The sequence below is a fragment of the Sus scrofa genome, chromosome 7 (genome assembly GCF_000003025.6).
Source record: "Sus scrofa isolate TJ Tabasco breed Duroc chromosome 7, Sscrofa11.1, whole genome shotgun sequence".
NCBI lineage: Eukaryota > Metazoa > Chordata > Mammalia > Artiodactyla > Suidae > Sus > Sus scrofa.
Genome location: NC_010449.5, coordinates 59,424,440 through 59,448,394, shown reverse-complemented (window position 1 = coordinate 59,448,394; position 23,955 = coordinate 59,424,440). Strand labels below are relative to the sequence as shown.

The 23,955-nt window shown below is 45.1% G+C and overlaps 1 protein-coding gene across 1 annotated transcript in view; it reads left to right on the top strand.

Annotated features, from left to right (window-relative positions):
• PML (promyelocytic leukemia) overlaps positions 1 to 23,955 on the top strand; it is a 45,112-nt gene that overhangs the window by 1,761 nt on the left and 19,396 nt on the right. The window contains 3 exon segments of the mRNA XM_001925572.5: positions 207 to 673; positions 19,531 to 20,111; positions 21,640 to 21,710. Coding sequence (XP_001925607.3) covers positions 207 to 673; positions 19,531 to 20,111; positions 21,640 to 21,710 — 1,119 coding nt within the window.

The following is a 23,955-nucleotide window of genomic DNA, read 5'->3' as shown; positions in this document are numbered from 1 at the left end:
AGAAGCAGGTGCTCAGTAAATTGTGGAGTAAGTGTGGGAAGGTTTGAGTAAACGGAGGATTGGGGTGCTGATGGGTTTTGCCTCATCCAGTGACAGCCTGGTATGGAATAGTAAGTTCCACTCCCAGCCTCCAGCCATAGGGGCAAGCACGTGTTGGGTGGGGACTCCTGGAACTTCGGGTCTCACCTCCCTCTCTGGTCCCCCAGCAAGCCATGGAAGAAGAGTTCCAGTTCTTGCGCTGCCAGGGCTGCCGGAAGGAAGCCAAATGCCCCAAGCTGCTACCTTGTCTGCACACGCTGTGTTCAGGATGCCTGCCGCAGCCGGGCTTGCAGTGCCCCATCTGCCAGGCACCCTGGCCCCAAGGCGCTGACACGCAGGCCCTGGATAACGTCTTCTTCGAGAGCCTGCAGCGGCGCCTGTCCGTGTACCGGCAGATCATGGATTCGCAGGCGCTTTGCACCCGCTGCAAAGAACCAGCCAACTACTGGTGCTTTGAGTGTGAGCAGCTCCTCTGCGCCAAGTGTGTCGAGGCGCATCAGTGGTTCCTCAAGCACGAGGCCAGGCCGCTGGCCGAGCTCCGCAGCCAGTCGGTCGGCGAGTTCCTGGACTGCACGCGCAAGTCAAACAACATCTTCTGCTCCAACCCCAACCACCGCAGCCCTGCGCTGACTAGGTGAGCGGACTGGCCCAGGGTGTGGGTGGCGCATCTAGGAGCGGGGTAGAGGATGCGGGGAGCAGAGATAATAGAGTCCCACTAGGAACGTGGGACGGGGAGCTTCTAAGGTCTTACAACTCAAAGTGTGGCTCGAAGACTAGCTGCGTCAGTGGTGATGATACTCTTTGTGCTATCGAATGCAAATGGATGGATAGTAATAGTTTCCAATTTCCCTTATAAGAAATAATGCTGCAGAATCATCTTTGCACGCATATTCAGGAATTTCTTTAGGATAAGTTTTCAGAAATGCCTTTGCTAGGTGAAGGGGTATGAAAGTTTTATGTTTCGATACATATTACCAAACTGCCCTTTAGAAAGTCTTATAATGGAATTTTCCACAAGCACTGCCATGGAGTCTCAGTACAGCTAGATTCTAGGCTGAGGTGTGAGTAGTTAGTTTCTATCTGAAAAGTCAAAACCGGAACACCATGCTATCTGAGAGTGTTTGTATGGAAAAAAAAGTCAAGTCCAATTATAATTATTTTTACTGAACAGCACAGGATTTTAATTTTTTGATAGATAATACATTTATGTGGTTCAAAAAAATAAAAAACAAAATATAGAGAGGGGGGAGTCCCCATTCCACGCTGTGCCCCATCTGCCTAATACCCACCACTTCTCCACAGGTAACCATTGTTACTAGTTTTGAATGTTTTTCCAGAGTTTGTGAATATGCACGCAGATAAGAGTATATCATCTTATAAGGTCTTTATTTTTCCCCCTTTTAGCCAAACAGGTTGCATACCTATGTGAACTTTTAACATTCCCCCCCCCCAATAGATTGCTTATATAAGATTCTTGGGGATCTGCTTGCAAAGTGAAGGTATTTGGCTTTTGAGGACACGCTCAGACAGAACTCCCTTTCTGCTAAACTGTGGCTGGCTTTCTGCTTGGAGATTTACCACCTGTACGACTAGATTCCTCAACAGCTGATACTGTTTGAATTGGGAGTTCTTTGTTTATTAAGATTGAGGTTCTCCTGGTTAAGTTAGTATTCTACACTTTCACTCCTGGGCCTGGGTCCAGTCCCTGGTCTGGAACACAGATCCCATGTCAAGCAGCCTTAAGCCGTGGTCCAAAAAAAAAAGATGAGGTTCAGTGGCTTTTCTTATGTTTATTGGCCGTTGAGGTTCTTGTTTGTGACTTGCCTACTGAGGTCCTTTGTTTGCTTTGAGGAATTAGTCTTTAATTGTAAGAGCTTGTTACAGTGCAGATACTTTTCCTGTGTTGACTTTTGTCATTTCATTCGATATGAGTCGTCGTTGTGTTTAAGTTTTTAGTTTCACATGGTCCAATCTATCAGTCTCTTCCTTGATGGTGTCTGGCTTTGACCACCCTAGAAAAGATTTTTCCCATGCCAATGTAGACAATATTTATCTATATTCTGTTTTATAATTTGCTTTTATTATTAAATCTTTAATTCCCATGGAATTTATTTTTGTGCATGGTATAAGGTAGGAACCCTCACTTTGCCTTTCTCTCCAAGGGGAAAGCTAGTTTTCTCAATAATTTTATTGAATAATGTACTCTTTTTGTTTTTCCCATTTTTAAAAATTGAATTTTAAAAAATAAAATTAAAAAAAATTGAAGTATAGTTGTTGTTCTCCTCTGAGCAGGACATTGGCTGCATCCTGTAAATTTGATAAGTAGTGTAATTATAGTCAGTCATTTCTTAAATAGCAATAATTTTGGTCTTTTCTCTTTAAATATTTTCTCTTTTATGGAAGAGTTTGGGGGAGAATGTTTTCTAGTTTCAAGTGGCTTGTGATGATTGGTTTCAATATGTGATGTTAATTTCTACAGAATGGTCAATTAGTTTGTAAGAGTCCTACCTGAGACTATTGTGAGGTTTTCTTTGGAATATACCATGTTCCTTGGACTAGCATATTCCTTGGATTTACAATATATATATACATTCTTTATATATATATATAATACACACATACTCTGTTTTTGTTTAAATTTTTTGTTTGTTTTTTTCCTTTTTTTAGGCCTAATGCAAGGCATATGGAGGTTCCCAGGCTAGGGGTCTAATCAGAGCTGTAGCTGCAGGCCTGTACCACAGCCACAGCAACACAGGATCCGAGCTGAGTCTGTGACCTACACCACAGCTCATGGCAACGAGGGATCCTTAACCCACTGAGCGAGGCCAGGGATCAAACCTGCTTCCTCATGGATGCTAGTCAGATTTCGTTAACCACTGTGCCACGACAGGAACTCCCTAAATTTTTTTATTATTTTTTTCCTTTTTTGGCCACACCTGCAGCATACGGAAGTTCCTGGGATAGGGGCTGAATCAGAACTGCAGCCGCTGGCGCTACACCACAGCCACATCAAAGCTGCATCTGTGACCTATGCTGCAGCTTGGAGCAAACCCAGATCCTGAATCCACTGAGCAAGGCCAGGGGTCTAACTTGCATCCACGAGAACACTATTTCGGGTTCTTAACTCACTGCACCACAACAGGAACTCTTATTAAAAAAAAAAAAAATTATTTTTGTTTAAATTTTTAACGAACATATTACAATGTGTGTCTTTCTCTCTAACCATCAAGAGTAGATGACAATTATTCTTCCAGATAAGATAAAACCTTTAGCATACTTTTTCTTCCCTCTTTCCCTTCCCACATTTAGACTTAGTTGGAATAACATGAAATTGTAACTTTAGATTAATACCAAATTTTTATATGCTTTTTCTATTCTAAGCATCCTTTTTTGAAAGTTATTAAGTGTCATCATCACATTATAACCCACTTGTTGTCCATAATAGATTATAATTGGCTTCATAGCTCACAGTATTTTTTCTGTAGTATATCTTACTCTTTCTTCAGTTATTTACTGTGATTAATTTCCATTTGGCTGGAAAACTTCAAGTTTTTTTTTTTTTTTTTGGTTGTTTTTCAGAAAGTGTTTACTTTCTGGGACCTTCAGTACCTTAACTTGTGTGTCCTTTTGCTGTTATACATAAAGGAAAGTTTAGCTAGATATAAAATTCTGAGGTCACAGTCACAAATCTTCCATGTTGAAATGTATAAACATTGCCTCATAAATTTGGTCTCCAATGTTATAGATAAGAAATTCAGTTATTGGAGTTCCCATTGTGGCGCAGTGGTTAACGGGGGTCACAAATCTTCCATGCTGAAATGCATAAACATTGCCTCATAAATTCGGTCTCCAATGTTATAGATAAGAAATTCAGTTATTGGAGTTCCTGTTGTGGTGCAGTGGTTAACGAATCCGACTAGGAATCACGAGGTTGCGGGTTCGATCCCTGGCCTTGCTCAGTGGGTTAAGGATCCAGCATTGCCATGAGCTGTGGTGTAGGTTGCAGATGCGCGGCTCGGATCCCTCGTTGTGGTGGCTCTGGTGTAGGCCGGTGGCTGTAGCTCCAATTAGACCCCTTGCCTGGGAACTCCATATGCCGCAGGAGCAGCCCTAGAAAAGGTAAAAAGACAAAAAAAAAAAAAAAAAAAAAAGAAATTCAGTTATTGTCAGAGTTCCTGTCGTGGGGCAGCAGAAATGAATCCGACTAGGAACCAGGAGGTTGCGGGTTCAATTCCTGGTCTCACTCAGTGGGTTAAGGATCTGGCATTGCCATGAGCTGTGGTGTAGGTCGCAGACGCGGCTTGGATTCCCAGTTGCTGTGGCTCTGGTGTAGGCAGGCAGCTACAGCTCTGATTGGACCGCTAGCCTGGGAACCTCCATATGCCGCGGGTGCAGCCATAAAAAGACAAAAAAAAAATTCGGCTATTGTCTAATTATATTTCCTCTGTGAGTGATCTGTTTTTGTTTGCTAAGGATTTTTTTTTTTTTTTTTTTGTCTTTTGGTTGTTGTTGTTGTTGCTATTTCTTGGGCCGCTCCCGCAGCATATGGAGGTTCCCAGGCTAGGGGTCGAATCGGAGCTGTAGCCACCGGCCTACGCCAGAGCCACAGCAACTGGGAATCCAAGCCGCGTCTGCGACCTAAACCACAGCTCATGGCAACGCCGGATCGTTAACCCACTGAGCAAGGGCAGGGACCGAACCCGCAACCTCATGGTTCCTAGTCGGATTCGTTAACCACTGCGCCACGACAGGAACTCCTGCTAAGGATTTTTACATAATTTATTCTTGAAAATGATTGATCAAACTATAGGTATTCTTTTCTTTTTTCGATAATCCTCTCTGACATTGTTGAACTGGAAGTTCAAGTCTTTCTGTAGCTCAAAGAAATTGTCTTCTTTTTTATGTGCTGATTTCCATTTATTTGCTTATTTTTTTCTTTTTATAACTGTTGTATGGAGATTGGAACTCCAAATCCATCTTTTACATCTTTTATCTTTTTTTCATTGTTTCTGTTACTTTGCCTTTTTTCTTCCAGATTCTTAGAGGTGCTTGAATTGATTTTCTCATTCACCAACTCATTTTTTTAAGAGACTTCTTTCCACTGTTTACTATATCTATGTTGAGTTTTTTTGTTTTCCCTAGCAATCATGTTTTTTTAATTGCCAAACAAGGTCAGTGTTCTCAGGGTGCTTTTTCTTGGCAGCCTGTTTTTGTTTTCTTGATGGATGTTCTTAAATCTCCCTGAAAAACAAACTTTGAATTTTAAAGGTTTATGTTTCCTTTTTTTTTTTTTTTTTTTTTTTAGTGTGAGCCAAGAACCAGTTTTGTCCCCATTTTGACTGTTGATTCTTTTTTTTTTTTGTCTTTTTGATTCTTTTCCTAAGTCCTGTGGTTCTTTGTTTTCTGCACACATGTAAGCAGGGGGTGGATTGGGGTGGATTTCTTCCTAGGCACAGTGGACAAGGTGGTCCAGCCAGTAAGAGGACAGGATTCTTTTCTCTTGATCATGATGGATGGCTTCAAAAACCTGACTGTGTTGCTTAAAAATCATGCTCACACACATACACACAGTCACAATTCACATTGTTTCACAGTTTACCAGTGATTACTAGAAAAACTCAACTGTTTCCTCTGACTCAAAACCTCAGGGCTGTAAATAACCCACAACTTCTTTCCAGTGACAAGTCGGTAATAAACAGTTTCATGTTGAACTGATTTGGGCCTCACACTGACGAGCAGCCTCAGAAGTGGCTTTAAATGTAGGCCTCAGCCTGGGAGTGTCCTCCCTGGGGCCCTTGGCATTTGGTCCCGTGCCTGTGAAGTCCCTTCCTACTCTGCCCGTGTTCCTACTGTGTAGCAGGCCCTCTGCTCAGGGCTAGGGCATAGTACAAACAGATACAGCCCTGCCTCTCCCAGAGGTCACAGTCTGGTGAAGGAACCAGATCTGCAATTAACAATGAAGGCTGCAAAATGCTTTGAGGAAGTTTGCTCACCAGTGTCGCTCTGCCAATAGTTGCCCTTGTCACACTGTCCTCTCCCTCATGTTCTCCCTTGCCAGTATCCCCATCTGTCACAGGTCACAGGGCAGACATCCAGTGTGTGCTCAGTCAATAATTGAAGGGAAGAAGGAAGAAGGAAGGCAGGCACAAGGCCAGTGATCTCAGAAAAGCCTTCCTTCCCAGCCTGCATTGGCTAGGGAAGGTAGTTTCCAAGAGGATGTCCCACTTAGCCTGCTATGTAAGGAAGCAGAAGGGGGAGGGAGCATATGCAAAGCTGGGGTTTGGGGCAAGTCTGCTGCATTTTAAGAACTGAAAGGAAAGGCTCTGCAGGAGGGCAGGGCCTGGGAGGTGAGCTGGGGTCAAACCTGGGAGAATTGGAAGAGTTGGGACTCTGTCATACAATCTCAGGGACAAAGAATATTCCGTTTGCTCCTTTTTCCTGCTGTTTACTCTTGTTGTACTTGTGAATGTCCTAGAGAACACAGTGTGAGTGGACCTATGGGGGACTCTGTTGGAAATCCACTGCTGGTGTTAAGGCAGAGGGTGGGCTAATGTTCACATCCTCTCTCTGTACTCTGGAACTTTGAAGTGGGCAGGTTTGGGAGCAGGGAGACTACAATTTCTTTCTTTGACTGCATGCTCATTTATATGTTACCCGATTCCATAAAGAATCTGAGATTTACTGCCATACTGTTGGGTATGTGACCCAGTGGAAACTGAAGCAAAGACTCTGGACCTGGGGAAAGGGAGTCCAATTAGGAGGCCAAGGCCATGGTGCAGGTAGAGGTGAGGGCTGCAAGAATGTAGAGATGGCAGTGCGGGGAGAAGGCCAGAGTCTCACACCACCACGGCCTGCCTGACCTGGAGGTCACGGTGGCTGCCAGCCTTTTCATCAGGCGTGCTGGGGAGGACCGTCCAGCCAAGGGTCACATGGGTTTAGGACAGCAGCTTGTCAGATCCCAAAGGTCGGCTGGATGGGGTAGGGGAATTAATCCAGGGCCGTCAAAATTTATAGGCATTGGTTAAGTGGAGAAAACAAAAGACCTATCATGATATAATGAGACCATAAGCTGGAAAGAGCTCCTGAGACCAGAAGTTGAAATGATTGGCACCCAATGGGGAAAGATGCCCTGGGAAGCCCAGGGGAGGGTTCAGGGCAGAGGTGGACATCATGCAGTAGCTGCAGAAGCCAGGGTGCAGTGAACAGGTTTGAAGCCAGCCTTGAGTGAAACTCCCCACCTCTGGTACCTGGGCATCACCTTTCGATAGGAAACTTTCCCTTTACCAGTATGGTCAGAGAATGGGCTCTTCTGATTGGATTGGACCTATTAACACAATGAAGCACTTTCCTATCTTTTGAGATGTTTTTCCTGTGCTGTTATCTTAATTCCCACATCCTCCTATAAAATTATTGCAGAAGAGAGAATTGTAGGATTAGGAGAGCATTAATGGGAGCTCATCCCCAAATGGGAACCAGGCCCGGGACAGGATGCAGTGTTTCCTGACTTCAGGCTGTGCACCTTTCCTGGAGCTGCTGGCCTCCACATGCAGGCGATCATCAACGAACAACTGGGCTGAGTGGCCAAAAAAAAAAAAAAAAGGGGGATTCCACAAGTTGCTTGTTTACAACTTAGAGTGGTATTTTCCCTTAGAATTAGATTATGCAAAGGATGCATGCTGTTTAAGCAATGTTAAATTTAATTTTCCTGGAGGCCACGTGGAGGCGCTTGCGGCAGTGCACCTGCAACCCCCTGGACTCACTCTCTTCCCACCCCCTCAGGTAGCGCGCCCCCCACCCCGAGTCGGACGTACCCGCTCTCTCCCCGCTTCCGGCCCTTCTTCTCAGAGCCCAGTAGGACTGAGTGCCAGCTCTGGGCTCACCCACCTCCCGTTCCGATTGCCCCTTGGGTGGCGTCCCACCGTCAGGAATGCGAACACTGACCCCGCCAATCTCTGCAACCCCTCAAATCTCCGGGCTTGTCCTGCTTGCAGGGCTTGGAGCATGGGGTGCCCTCTTCCTCACCCACCCCTTCCCGTGCACCCCCGCGTCACAGCCAGCCTGCACACCAACCGGCCCGCGGAAGGGCGGCTGGGCCTCATGAGAAGGCCCGGCCGCTGCGACTGATACACCAACCCCAACCTCCCCACGTCGCAGTTCCTAGAAAATCATTAAAAACTGCTTGAGTTCGGTTCGAAAAAAAAAAAAAAAATTAATTTTCCTTGACTCTGACAAAAGAAAAAGATACTGAACTAAAATTTGACTTGCTAAACTTTAAAGAAATATTTCTTTATCCTAAAATATTTCCTGAAAGCCCTCTCTAAGATTGAGCAAAAAAAATTAGTAGGATATTAATAGGCTGGAGTCATTATAGTTTGTTTTTTAGTGAAGTGCCTCTGTTTTAGACAGTGGGAATGAAGTCCTTGTTGTGGAAGATCAGGATGGCCCACTTGTATGTTTCTAGTCTTGGTTCCACACCAAAATGGCTCTAATGCCATTTCTCGGGTCCTTTTACTTTAATGCTACTTTTCACAGATTCTTTTGATTCAGCTCTTAGTTGGATGGATGTTGTCAGTCAGCAGTTTTCCTCAAGAAGGACTTCTGTGTTCTTAATTCCTGGAGTCTGTTGGTGTTGAGAACATCTGTCAGTTGCTCTTATATGTGCATGACATCTTGGCTGGGTATAATAATACCTGGTCACATGCTTTCCTTTAGAGCTTTGTAGGCCTTGCTGCATTGTCTTCCAAATGTTCACCAGGAGAGGTCTAAGGCCAAATTTATTTGCTTTTTCTGTCTTGATGCCTAAAAATCTTTTTCATTCCTGAAGTTTATTAATTTCACCAGGCAATCTTGGTGTTGAGCATTTCATATCAAATTAATCATGGAACCTGGCATGCTCCTTTAGTCTAAAAGTTCTATTTAGGAGTTCCCATCGTGGCTCAGTGGTTAATGAATCCAACTAGGAACCATGAGGTTATGGGTTCGATCCCTGGCCTTGCTCAGTGGGTTAAGGATCCGGTGTTGCCGTCAGCTATGGTGTAGGTTGCAGATGCGGCTCAGATCCCACGTTGCTGTGGCTCTGGCGTAGGCCAGCGGCTACAACTACGATTAGACCCCTAGCCTGGGAAGCTTCATATGCCAGGGAGCGGCCCTAGAAAAGGCAAACAAGAAAAAAGACAAAAAAAATAAAAAATAAAAAAATGAAAGTTCTATTTATTTCAATAAAATTTTCTTGCATTATCCCTCCTCCCTGTTCTTCTTTTTCCTCCTCATTTTTCTCTTGCTCTATTACCATTAGTGTTTCAGTTTTTAATTTATGATCTTAATTTTTTTTCAGATTAGTAATCTTTATTGTATTTACTACAATTTGGGGGAAACCTTTGTATTTAATTAGTATTGAATGAATAACAAAGATCAGAACCATAGTATACACTTAGGGGTAAATAAAATCATCTTCTACCCATTGTTATAAAAGTACTTGAGAATATCAAAATTATGTGTCACATAAGGAGGTACTGCTTGTTTTCTATGTCTCCAGACTCTGTTAACATTTAATGATTAACTTTATAGTCATTGAATTTTGTAACAAATTCCTTCTTTGGCAGACTTTACAATTTGGATCTGTTCTGCCAAAACTGTCAAGAGTTGGTACAGGGAGTTCCCATTCTGGCGCAGTGGTTGACGAATCCGACTAGGAACCATGAGGTTGTGGGTTTGATCCCTGGCCTTGCTCAGTGGGTTAAGGATCCGGCGTTGCCGTGAGCTGTGGTGTAGGTTGCAGAAGCGGCTCGGATCCCGCGTTGCTGTGGCTGTGGCGTAGGCTGGCAGCTACAGCTCCGATTAGACCCCTAGCCTGGGAACCTCCATATGCCAGGAGCAGCCCAAGAAATAGCAAAAAGACCAAAAAAATAAATAAATAAATAAATAAAATAAAAAATAAAAAAAAGAGTTGGTACAACTGAATATGAGTGCTGCCTGTTTATACCATATATTATTTAACTAATATAGTATTAAGTTATTGTTATCTTAATCATCAGATATCATTTTTCTTATTTATGTCTTTAGTTAATTGATGCTACTATTTCCATCTCTTTTGCCATTTTATTTATTGAAATCAGGTTGGACTTAAATACAATAGCTTGATAATCATTTCTCTGTATGATAAACTTTGTCTTGTCTTGCAATATTTATTGGCATTAAATCCCAACTGTGTTCATGTTCACCAATATTCACTACTATATAATTGTAATGCATTATTATAAAACTCAATGAATTTGCTCAAGTTATCTAACTTTGTTCCAAAACTTGAATCTCCTTCATTAACCTATAACTTAATGTGATACTTAAAATCCTTCTTGCACTTGATGCTATCTAGACTGTACTTCTAAGGGACAGCATTGTAATCACCTCAGCGTATGCCTGTAATCACATTTTGGCAGTACCATGTAGTGGCACTGGGAAGGGTTAATTGATAGAACAGAGGCAAGGAGGCCTATTAGGGGACAGTGCTAAAGGAGATAAGCTGTAGCTGGGGACAAGAACAAAGGCAGTAGCATTGGGAACCAATGTGACAGATTAAGGAACCAGAATTCTCCCTTAATCATCTCTACATCTGGCCCCACACCTGCGCATTGTTGGTACTCTGTAATTTTTTTTTTTAAAGTAAACAAAGGTAGAATTCAGTAAGACTTAATGATGAGTTATTGTGGAAGTGGTAGGGGAGGGGGAGGAATCTGGAATTTTCCTTGGTCTTTGGCTTGAGTGACCTTTGAATGGTAGTGTCATTCACTGCCATGAAGAGAGCAGGGGAGGCGGGGCACCCGTGCGGCAGTGCCCCTGCTACCAACTGAATTAGTGACATGGCCCAACAGAACACCGTCAAAAAAGAGTGAGGGAGGAAAACCACAAACTTTCCCTTACTCATTCTTGGCTATGGAGCCGGCGTGAGACAAGAGTGTGAAATAGACCAGGCTTCCTCCTCTCCCCTTTCCTTGCTGCTTCGCTTAACTTCTGGTATCTTCATCTCTAAGACCTCAGGTTTTCCCATCTCTATCACCACCTTCTCAATTAAAGAATTGTTGGAGGAAGGGTAGCCAACACTACCCTTTCACTCCCTTAAAGCTTCCCAGCCTCAATAATTATACACCTCCTCTCCTCGCTTCAGAAATCTTACTTCCTCAATGGAGTTCCTGTTATGGCTCAGTGGTTAATGAACCTGACTAGTATTCATGAGGACTCCGGTTTGATCCCTGACCTTGTTCAGTGGGTTAAGGATCCGACATTGCCGTGAGCTGTGGTGTGGGCCACAGTTGCGACTCAGATGCAGCATTTTGTGTGGCTATGGTGTAGGCCTGCAGCTGCAGCTCTATTTGACCCCTAGCCTGGGAACCTCCATATGCCGTGGGTATAACCCTAAAAAAAAAAAAAAAAAAGATAACAACAACAAAAAAGAAATCTTATTTCCTCAACTGTGTCACCCTGGAGATAGCAGGAAACCAGTCTGATTAAGTGCATTCATACTACAATGTAAATGACTGATGGATCCCTTTAATTACCCTCCAGCTAGTTATTTGAGTTTCCTAAGAAGGCTGCTCCTTTCACTACTGTACCAAAGTGAAAGCTCCCAGTCACCCTTGTTGAGATGGGGATGGTGATATGGCGAGTTTTTCCATCACCATTCAGGCAAGCCAGGCCCTGCCCTAGAGTCCTGCTCTGGAGCCAGCTCTCCTCCATGGGTCCTGTTTTCCTCGGATTTTTGCTTCCTGCATTCTGAGTTGCCCTGTTTCCTAGAACAGCAGAAGTGGCATGCTGCTCTGGTTCTAGTGGGAGGTGTGGCTAGACTGGGGTGGCATGTCCCTATTGGGAAGGGATCAGCCCAGAGACCACACTCAATGGGGATGTTTCCTTATTGTTGAGAGCATTGCCCCACCAGCAGCAGGGCTGTCCCTGCTGTGTGGACATGTGTAGCTAATGCCCCCTCTTTTAATGTCTCCAGAATGTCTGGTGTGGACCTGGTACTGTGCTGGTTTGCCGTTTTATCCTTGCAAAAGACTGTGAAAGAGCATCCTTTATCCTCATTTTATAGATGGGGAAATTAAGACTCGGAAAGAAAGTAATTTATTCAAGGCCTCATAGCCAGGAATCATGGAAGAGCTCAGATTCAGGCCCAGGTCGATCCGCCTCTAGAACCCACACCCTTTCCGTGGTCAGGTGGCCTCTGGCATGGTACTTTAGACACAAGTAGCTTTGAGATGGAGAGACTGATAATCCAGGAAACATGTTGGGGCATCCTTTAAAATATTAATAGTGTAGTCAATTCACTGAACTTTCTAAAAAGATAAGCGAAACAGTTCACCAAGGAAGACGAGGAAGCGGCGTTGTAATTCTTAGATGGGATGTTCTTTGAAGGTTCCCAAATTGCCTCTTATTTAAAGTCCAAACTCCTTTGTTGAGAGTTGATTATGGAAAGGTTTGGAAAATCTTTGGAAAAAGAGAGAGGGGAGGAAAAGAGGTAACTACTGTCCATATAGACTTTTTCCTTTCCTTCCTGCTGTCTCTATAATATACAACAGGATGAACAACACAAGTGTTACAAAATGTGATTTTTCCTAAAATAGAAGGTCGTGACTGTCCTGCCAAAAATAGTTTTGAGTTTTTAGGCAACTGCATCTGTTAATTGTATGATTTCTTCCATTACTTCAATGGTCATAAGGTCTTTACTGTCATGAAAGTAAATAATCAACTATTATATCTCTGGGGTGTTATTTTTCACATTTAACTCGGACTCATCAAAAATGTATCTCGGAGTTCCCGTCGTGGCTCAGTGGTTAACCAATCCGACTAGGAACCATGAGGTTGCGGGTTCGATCCCTGGCCTTGCTCAGTGGGTTAAGGATCCAGCGTTGCCGTGTGCTGCGGTGTAGGTCGCAGCCGTGGCTCAGATCTGGCATTGCTGTGGCTGTGGCATCGGCTGGTGGCTACAGCTCCGATTCAACCCCTGGCCCGGGAACCTTCATATGCCTCGGGAGCAGCCCTAGAAAAGGCCAATAGACCAAAAAAAAAAAAAAAAAAAAAAATTATATCTTGGTGTAGTGTGTGAAGCAAAGCTCTATTTATTATCTGATTTATTTTCCCCCCTGTGGCCATTTTTCCTGATCCAGCTGTTGAAAACCTTTTTAATGTCCATTAGTTTGGGATGCTTTCTTTATTGTATGAAATATGACATTCTTATAGATTCTTTAGAACCATCTCTTCTGTTGTGCTGACTAATACCATGCTTTTAGTAATGGTGGTTCTATAATGTTGTTATCTGGCAGAGGAAATCCGCTTTTGAAGGAAATTTTCAAAAAATTTCTTAGCGCTTTGATTTGTTTACTCCTTCATGTGAAATTTGGAATCAGCTGGTTACATTTCAAAGTCTCATAATTTGACTAAAATGCTTGAAACCTTTATATTAACTTGAGGAAAATTAATGTTATAATATTTAGTCTCTTCAGTTGGGACCTTATTACACTTTTGTTTTTTTCTTTGTTTGTTTTGTTTTCTTGTGCTTTTTAGGGCTGCACTTGCGGCATTCGAAAGTTCCCAGGCTAGGGGTCAAATCAGAACTTCAGCTGCCTGCCTACACCACAGCCACAGCAACACTGGATTGGAGCCACGTCTGTGACCTACACCACAGCTCACGGCAACGCCGGATGCTTAACCCACTGAGCGAGGCCAGGGACTGAACCCACAACCTCATGGTTCCTAGTCTGATTCGTTTCCACTGCACCACCACAGGAACTCCTACACTTTTGTGTTTTTTAGACTCTCTCACTCTCTCAGTGGGTTTTTGTCTTTTTCTCCACATAAGTCTTACAAAATTGTGTCTAGGGAGTTTTTTATAGCATTTTTAAAGTTGTTCTGAATGGGAACATGGAAATTTTCTATATTTCTTTTCATGAGCTTTGCTGGTATAGAATCAAGCTGTTTTTCTCTCTCTTTTTAAACTTAGAAATTTATTTTTTCTTTATTTTTTTCCTTTTTTAAAATGATTTTTATTTTTTCCATTAAATCTGGTTTGTCGTGTTCTGTCAATTTTCTATTGTTCAGCAAAGTGACCCAGCCACGCATACATTCGTTTTCTCACATTATCCTCCATCATGAGTGACTAGATATAGTTCCCAGTGCTACACAGCAGCATCTCATGCTTATCCATTCCAAAGGCAATAGCTGGTATCTATTAACCCCAGATTTCCAGTCCATCCCACCCCCCCCAACACCATTTTCATCTCTTAATTCTGGTGTAATCCAGCCATTTTGCTGAGAAACTTCTTATTGCTTCTGTGGTATTTTAGCTCATTCAGAGTATTCCAGGATCAAATAAGTGTCCTTTCCTTTCCAGAGCTGCACCTCTCTCAGCCTGTGTTGAGTTTGGGTCCCTGTCATGGAGCTCCTTAGAGGCAGGTGCCCACCTCACCTGTCTCCCTACAAAGTGCCAAGCACACAGTAGGTGCTCAGGGTGTCTTTTGGATGAAGGTGAAGGAACCCTAGGCCAAGGAAGTCCTTCCTGGTCTTGGGAGGCAGCACCATGCTGGGTCATTCTGATTCAGGGTCTGCACCTCAGTCTTATCAGGAAATTGAGGGATTTGGGCCCTTGAACAGAGACCTGTTGCCAGTGGTCTCCTTCTCTTCAGAGGGGGAGCAGTGGCAGGTTTCCCTGGGGAGACCCCATTTTGGGTAGAAGGGGCTTAAGCAAAGGAGAACTGTGGGCCACGAGGCAAGTCTTGCTCTCTCCCCAGCCAGGCCACCCTAGGAGTCCACTCCAAGTCTTGGAGCACTGTTTCTAAGGAAAGGAAGCTCAACTCAGACTCAGCCCCTCTCACAGGAGCCCAAAGCCAGGAAAATGACAATTGGTTTTAGTTCTTCTCCCTTTATTTGTTTTTCCTCTTCTTTTTTTTTTTTTTTGCCACACCCATGGCATATGGAAGTTCCCAGCCAGGCCAGGGATCAAATCCAAGCTGCAGCTGTGACCTATGCCATAACTGTGGCAATGTTGGATCCCTAACCCACTGCACCTTATTTCTGCACCCTAAAATGATCCACATCTAATTGAATTCTTTTGCATCTAATGATTCTTTATGCATCCCATGAGCCACATCTAATGGAATTTAAAACATAGGTAAGGGGGTTCCCACTGTAGCTCAGCAGGTTACCAACCTGACTGGTATCCATGAGGCTGCAGGTTTGATCCATGGCCTCGATTAGTGGGTTAACAATCCGCTATTGCTGTGAGCTGTGGTGTAGGTCACAGACTCGGCTCAGATCCCACACTGCTGTGGCTGTGGCATAGGTCGGCAGCTACAGCTCTGATTCAACCCCTAGCCTGGGACCCTCCATATGCCGAGGGAGCAGCCCTAAAAAGCAAAACAAACAAACAAACAAACAACAACCAACATAGTTAATACATACATTCACAAGGTTTAAACATCAAGGCAACCTAAAATGTCTGGTTCCACCTCTGCCCTGCCTCATCTCCTAGATACTTTTATTAATTTGTGTACTAAGGTTTCTTTATTCAAATGCAACCAAATATGAATATGGACTTATTTTTCTCCATTCATACACAAAATGTAGCATCCTATACATATACTTCTGCACTTTGATTTTTTTCTTTTTTCTTTTTAGGGCCACACCCCCCAGGGCATACGGAGGTTCCCGGGCTAGGGGTCGAATCGGAGCTGTAGCTGCCGGCCCATGCCACAGCCACAGCAACATGGGATCTGAGCCACATTTGTGACCTACACCACAGCTCACCACAAAGCCGGATCCTTAACCCACTGGGCGAGGCCAGGGATCAAACCAGCAACCTCATGGTTCCTAGTTGGATTCATTTCTGCTGTGCCACAACGGGAACTCCTACTTCTGCACTTTGATTTTTTTAACTTAAAACATACATTATATTAAATATTGAACACTCATTTGCTTGTCACTGTTCGAATCTTTTCTGTATATTAACCCATTTAATCCTCCTAATACTCCTATTATTATCCTCATCTTGCCAGGGAGATTTTTTCCATATAATGAACATCTTCAAATATTTTCAGCTGCATATTCCCCTGTTGTATGAGTGCATCATGATTTCTGTAACTCACTGCCTAGTGATGGGCTCTTGGTTGTTTTTTTTTTTTGTCTTTTTGCTATTTCTTGGGCCGCTCCTGCGGCATATGGAGGTTCCCAGGCTAGGGGTCTAATTGGAGCTGTAGCTGCCAGCCTACGCCAGAGCCACCGCAACACGGGATCCGAGCCGCGTCTGCAACCTACACCACAGCTCACGGCAACGCCGGATCGTTAACCCACTGAGCAAGGCCAGGGATCGAACCCGCAACCTCATGGTTCCTAGTCGGATTCGTTAACCACTGCGCCACGACGGGAACTCCCCTTGGTTGTTTCTAATCTTTGCTATCATGGACTGTGTGGCATTGTACAGATGTTATTTTGTATGTGTGGAAATTGAGCTGCAGAATAGCTATCTAGAAGGGGGATTTCTGTGTCAAAGGATAAACGCATTTGTAATTTTGATGAATATTGCCAGATTGCCCTCGGTAGAAGCTCTTCTTTCTTTTTGTAATTGCCTAGGGTTTCTTTTTTTTTTTTTTAATGAGAGTTGCAACGTTTATTTCAGGTTCTCTCTTGTTTTTTTTTTTTTTTTTCTTTTTTGCCACACAGGCAGTATGTGGGAATTCCTGGGCCAGGGATTGAACCTACGCCGCACAGCAGCAACCAGAGCCACAGCGGTGAGAACGCAGGAACCTCAACCCGCTAGGCCATCAGAGAACTCCCTGCCTAGCGTTTCTCATGAATAGTGTCATTGGTGAACCACTAATATATCGGTCAATTATATCATGGTCTTTGTTAAAAACATTTATATAGGACTTAGTTGATCCTCTATAGCCTGCCCGTATGAGGTGGGGCTTATCCCTGTTTTAAAGACAAGAAAACTGAGGTGCAGAGAGGTTAAGTGGCCTGCCAAGGACTGGTGCAGAGCTGAGGTTGGATCCACATCTGCCCAGCATATTTTTTTGCTCCACCTGCCACTTAACCTTAGTCACTGGCCCTGGCTCTGGCTGATGGGCCTGTGTTACTTAAATCAGATTCCCTGAAGCTGGGGAAGCTGAAAGCTCAAGACCCAGTGGAAACCCCCATTCCCCTTTTCCACACTCTGGGCTCTCTAGCAAACTTTTGCTGGTGTGTAGTAAGTCTCCTGGGTTTGACCAGAAGGATCAAGCCCTGGAAACTTACTATCTTGGGTGACTTGGAAAGGTTGAGAGAGCCAGCAAAGCTGAGGACCAGGATCTGGTGCCAGGATTTTGGAATTAGGTGGGCCACTAGACTCTCTGCTGGCGGTTCTGGGACAAGCGGATATCAATTATTGAGGCCAAAGTGGCCCCAGCTAAAATCCTTTCTCTTGGCCCCTGAGAAATCCTGCTGTAATTTACTCTCACCAGTCAGAGTGGTGATTTCTTACTGTCATTGCTGGTGAGAGTAGATTACAGTAGTATTTCTAGGGAAGTAACTAATATTTTTCCCAGTAATATTTGAAGGGGCAGCACTGCCATGTTTCAGAACATGGACTCTGAGCCAGACTGCTTGGGTTTTTATGTGAGTATCCTATTGCTGGCATAACAAATTGCTACATATTTAGAGACTTGAACCATGACAGATTAATTGTTAGGTACCTTTGGCGGTCAGAAGTCTGAAATGAGTCTCACTGAGATAAAATCAGAATGTCAGTAGGGCTGTGTTCCTTCTGGAGGCTTTCGAGAAGAATCCATTTTCTTGCCTTTTCCAGCTTCTAGAGGCTGCCCACATTCTGTGTTTCATGATCCCCTTCCATCCTCAAAGCCAGCTGGATAGCATCACTCTGACTTGCATTTCTATTATCACATCTCCCTTTTGTCACTCTCCTGCCCCACCTCCCACTCTTTCCACTCTAAGGACTCTTGTGATTATACTGGGTCCACCCAGATAACCCAGGATAATCTTCCCGCTTCATGACCCTTAACATAGTCATATACCTATAAAGCCCTTTTTGCCATGTAAGGTACCATCCTCAGGTTCCAGGAATTAGTACTTGGAGGAGCCATTATCTGCCTACTACAATATGCATCTGCACTCTACCACTTACTAATTGTGTGACCTTGGACAAGTTGTTGTATCTCTTGTTCAGTTTCCCCATCCTTAACATGGAAATAATAGTAATTCCTACTCCATGGGCTTGTTAGGAGGATTAAAAGAGTTGCTATTTGTCAACTACTTATGGTAGTGTCTGCCACATAATAAATGTTATGGAAGTGCCTGCTGGCTAAGATATATTAAATACATAAAAATATTCACACTCTTTGGTCTAGCAATCCTATTATTTTGTAATCTATTTCATAGAAACAAAAGGATCCATGTATTAGGCTACATAAAGCATTGGTCCATATTGGGAGAAAATGCATAAACAGGAAATCACTGGACTATGCATTAATGGGATGACCGAATCAGTGTACTCTATCTGGAATGTAATGGAACAATTTTTTTTCTTTGGCCTTTTTTTAGGGCCACACCTGTGGCCTATGGAGGTTCCCAGGCTAGGGGTCAAATCAGAGCTGTAACCTCCAGCCTACACCACAGCCACAGCAATGCCAGATCCTCCAAGCCACGTCTGTGACCTACACCACAGCTCACAGCAACTCTGGATCCTTAACTCATTGAGTGAGGCCAGGGATCAAATCTGCGTCCTCATGGATACTAGTCAGATACCTTTCTGCTGAGCCGGGATGGGAAGTCCCCCTAATGGAACTATTAAAGAGAATACAATAGAACCATACTTGTAGACCTAGAGGAGTGCCCTGAAGAAAAGTTAGAGGAGGAAGTTACAAAGTAATGGTTTAGCACAATCTTACTTTTTTAAAGAACATCAACCTGCCCAAAATTGTTGTAGATATTTGAGCCAATCAGTTATTTAACCTCTGAATGCCTTGGCTTCTTCATCTGTGAAATGAGGATAACAATAATTCTCCCTTGGAAACTCTAGCAAAGATTAAATGGGGATGAAACCCTTAAAATCCTGCTAGTAGCAGCATAGTCTGGAATTTGCGTAAAGTGGTTTGAATACAGAAATGTGCAGGATGCATCTAGGGTGCTCACCTGGTTGCCTCAGAGATGGAGAAAGGAAACTCAGAAGAATTGGGAAGAGATGGTTAACTTTCTTTTTGTATATCTTTGCATTGTTTCACCAATGGAGGCTAGCTCTTGTTACTCTGGTAACCTTTTTATGGCGTAATATTTTATTGGTAGTTTGGATACTATCACCATAACCACAGACACTCCATTGGGAAAAGCATGAACGTGGAAACATACCATGATTCAAGGTTTTGTAATTTTTGAAGAGGAATTTAATAATAGAAATTTAAAGAGGAAAAAAAAGGCCGGAGAGCCCTAAATCAGACCAGCGTTCTGTGTCCACAGCATCTACTGCCGAGGCTGTTCCAAGCCGCTGTGCTGTTCCTGCGCACTCCTGGATACCAGCCACAGCGAGCTTAAGTGTGACATTGGCATGGAGATCCAGCAGCGGCAGGAGGAGCTGGACACCATGACGCAGGCGCTGCAGGAGCAGGATCACGCTTTTGGCGCGGCGCAAGCGCAGATGCGCTCGGCTGTCAGCCAGCTGGGCCGCGTGCGCACCGACACCGAGGAGCTTATCCACGCGCGTGTGCGCCAGGTAGTAGCGCACGTGCTGGCTCAGGAGCAGGAGCTGCTGGAAGGGGTGAACGCGCGGTATCAGCGCGACTACGAAGAGATAGCAAGCCAGCTGAGCCGCCTGGACGCTGTGCTGCAGCGCATCCGCGTGGGCAGCGCCCTTGTGCAGAGGATGAAGCGCTATGCCTCGGACCAGGAGGTGCTGGACATGCACAGCTTCCTGCGCCAGGCGCTCCACAGCCTGAGCCAGGAGGAGCCCCAGAAGCTGAGAGCCGCCGTGCGCACCGATAGCTTCGACGAATTCAAGGTGCGCCTGCAGGACCTCGTCTCTTGCATCACCCAGGGCACAGGTAAGCCACCCTCATGCCTGGCCTGTTTACCTTTTCAGGGTTTGGGCCCTGCAGCTGCCTCCTGGGAAAGGAGGAGTAGTGGAAAAAGATTAGTTCTGTGTGACAGAAAAGGAAACTGGGGGGTTTTTGTTAAGTCTCTTGGGATTGTTCACCGTCATAGGTTCTGGGGAGACGATAAAACTGGGGGAGAGGAGGTGCTGATAGGAGGTTGCAGCCAACCACCCAGCAGGGGGTTATGTTTGACTGATTTACAAGACTCTACAGATGAGCTGCTATCTCGTGACCCTTGGGAAAGTTAAGACACTACAAAATTGTAGTATTATTTTAGCCCCAGAGGGACCAACTACTCCAGGAGGTTCTCTTAAGCCATCTGTGTCTGACAACAGAGAAGTCAACTGGAACATGAGGTTAGGGTGGAGGATTTGAAAAAACCCCTGGCGGGGGGACTTACCCAAAACCATGCAAGGGCTCGGTGGAGATCTTTTGCTCCTAGGATGTCCTGCCCTGGACCAGCTGCCAACCTTTGTGGGCCCTGCCCGGTTTTGGGTACTTGGGAAATGGGGAGACAGCAGACCAGTTTCTGACCTGGAGTTGTCCAGTCCAACTGGGAGACAAGGTTGGGGCATGTCACATAGCTGGTGCATGAGACAGGGCTTGGCTCTGCAGTCCAAATCCAGTTGTAGCAGCTTGATATGGGCTGGAGATATTAGTGGGGCAGGGAGGGGGCTTTCAAGAGACACGAAGTGGTGCTCAAAGGGGCCTCCGGTGAGGGGGGAGGGGGGGCTTTAGTGGCACTTTGACAAAAATCTCTAGGCTGGAATCTGAGCTCTGGACAGCTGGTGCGAGGATGCCCTTACCAGGAAAGGGGAGGGAGGCTACAGAATCTGAAGATTCTTGAGCAGGTGCTACTGATGGAAGGCTTGCTCACTTCTGCCCTTGGAGCTGAGCTGATGGATGTAGGCTCATAAGAGTGTGATACTAGGGTGGGTATGGACTTGCCCCTTTTCCACCTAGGTGGTGACTCTTAGCCCATGTATAGGACATGATCCCCATAGAGTTTACCGTGCCTTGGCTCTTGTAACCAGGCAGTGGCAGAGAAAGGGGTTATTTTATTCTGAAGCATGAGAGATTTCGATTTACTAAAAAGAGTCTGCAGGTCAGAAGAGTATCATGGCTCTCTCACTATGCAGAGAGGTCAGTGAGCAGTAATGCTGTTAGGACTGTCTCTGCTTTGCCGTGGTGGAAGCCCTGAGTTGGAGAGAGCTGTGCTTGGGGTTTGGAGTCAAAGGCAAGAACTCTCTAATGCTATCCCTCTCTTCCCTCTGGCTGAGTTCATATCTTTCACAGTCAGGGAGCTTTCTTTGCAGCTAAAGCCCCTCCATGGAACTGCCCCAGTATTGCCAGAGGCCCTGGAAAATGGGTCTCCAGGAAAAGTAACAGGGATGTTTCCTTTGTCACTGTCCCAAGCCAGAATGCCTCTTACCAGGGATGTCCCTGACCTGCCTGTGACCTTCTCTGTGTTCTCCAGATGCAGCTGTATCCAGGAGAGCCAGCCCGGAGGCCACCAGCACACCCAGAGACACTTCTGATGTTGACCTGGTGAGATGGGCTTGAGGTCTGAGGGCGGGGTGGTATGAACAGCAGGTCAGGTGGGTTGGGAGTTCCCTTGTGTCAGGAAGGAAACTGAGTCTCACTGTCCCTATGTTTGTAGGCGATAGTGGAGGGAGAGCCCCTGAGAGGGGAATAGCAAGGGCCTGAAATGGAGCCTTCAGTGGGAGGGCATAAGCAGGGCTGGCTAGCTGGCTGGCTCTGGGCTCTCAAATGCCAAAGTAGCTCTCAATGAGTTCAGGAGGGGTGAGACCCAGGGATGGACAGGAGGTAGGCAGCCCTGATAGATGAAGCAGGTGACCCTCCCCTCCCCTCCATGTGCTCCGCCCCAGCTATGTGGACTTTCCCTTCCTCCTCCCCCCATACATGATTCTTGGAGAGGAACGGAGAATGGATCCGGGAGTCAGACAATGATCGCAACAGCCTGGGTTCCGTCAGTGTGATTTTAGGGCCAGCATAGTTCCAAGAACCACAGTTTTCAGGGTTTGCAGGAGCCCACACTCCCTCTAATGTTGGCATTCCCTCTGCAGCACCCCTGACCTGTGACTGGCCAGTTTTCATGCACAGACCTCCAGGGGACAGGAAGCTCGCTCATTCTTGAGACAGCTACTCCCATCTCTGGACTGCTCTGACTTAGACTGGTGCTTCGCTAGGTGGAAATGCCATGGCATCCCTTTAACTTGCCATGTTGGGTGCTTGCCTGCATGGCTCCTCTCCGCCAGGATAAGCTGCTTCAGTTCCTTCCTAGACTGGGCCTTGGGTTTGCTCCCCATGCTGGTTGTTCAGGTGTGCCTGCTTGTCAAGGATTGGGGCCCCAGACTGACTGGTCCTCCATGGAAAGCAGGTCTTGTGGCTGTGGCAGTCATCCTTTCTGGCTTGGTCATGGCATGGCCTATAGGAGAGAGAGATTGCTGTAGGATGGGGCAATCAGGAGAGGCTTTCTGGAGGAGGCAGAACTTAGGATCTGAGAGTTAGTGTGGAGAGAGCATGGAGTCTCACCGCTTGCATAGAAGATGAAGCTAAGGCACAGAGAGTGTGTATGACAACCCAAGGCCACACAGCAAGCTAGGGACAGGACTTGAAGCCAGTTCCTAACTGCCTTGAGCATTCCCATTTAACACATATACAAAAGTTTAAAATGGACATTATTTTTGAATAGGCAATATAATCATGGTCAGAATTTTAAAAAGTGATCATGTCGCCTACTTTGTGTCCCCCATTTATCTAGTTTTTATGCCCATTTGACTAGACTTATTAATTTGTTACATATCCTACCAAAATTTCTTTAATGACAAACATGTATGACTCTGGATATTTGCTTTCCTTTTTATCCCCCACAAAGGTAGCACAGTACCATATATACATATTTGGGAATTCTAACCTGATCAGTAGGCAGGGAGCTTCCTGATGCCTTTTTGCATCTGCATAATGGTCCACTAAATGGTCGTAGTCTGCTTTATTTAGCCAGTTCCTTGTTGATCATATTTAGATGGTTTTGGTATTATAAACACAGTAGAATGAATAATATTCCCAAAGAAATCATGTGAATGATACCACATGGAAAGGGCCCTGGGTCCACAGATCACGGCTATCTTCCAGGTGCCAGTCGCTGGCTAATGATCAGCAAGAGAGCCCATGCTGTCTCCTGTGAGTAAGGTCTGGGCATTTTGCTGGGTCTTTGTCTTGCGATCTCTCACTGCCAGCCACTAAACAGTTTGAACTTGGGGCATCAGAAGAATGCTGTTTGTGCAGAGTTTCTTGCTTTCACTTAGGTAATAGTCTGGTGGGGGGGGGTCACATACTGTTAGTGCAGAGGACAGGTGTGTCTCCTTGAGGGAACTATGCCTGGAGAAAAGCAACTCCTGGACCCGCATTCCTGCTTAGGAGGCAGAAGCTGGGCTTCCAGCACCAACACGCATCCCTCTTGAAACTGCTAGTTTACCTTCATCACCACCACATGCCTAGGCGGAGAGGATGCTAAACACACCAACAGGCTTAACTAGGCGCGCTTGGGTGGGAGAGCAGCTTGGGCATTTTCCCTCCTCTATTTCTCATAGGCTTGCTCTGTAATGACATCGAGATACTTCAATGGAAAAAGAATAAATTACTTCAAAGCTGTAAAACAACTATAAATCAGTCATCATGATTTTTTTTTTTCCTGTCCCGAGCCCTCCTGTGTGTCCCCTGCTTCATTAACATGGGAAGGGGCGGGGTGTCAGGGAGGATGGGACAGAGG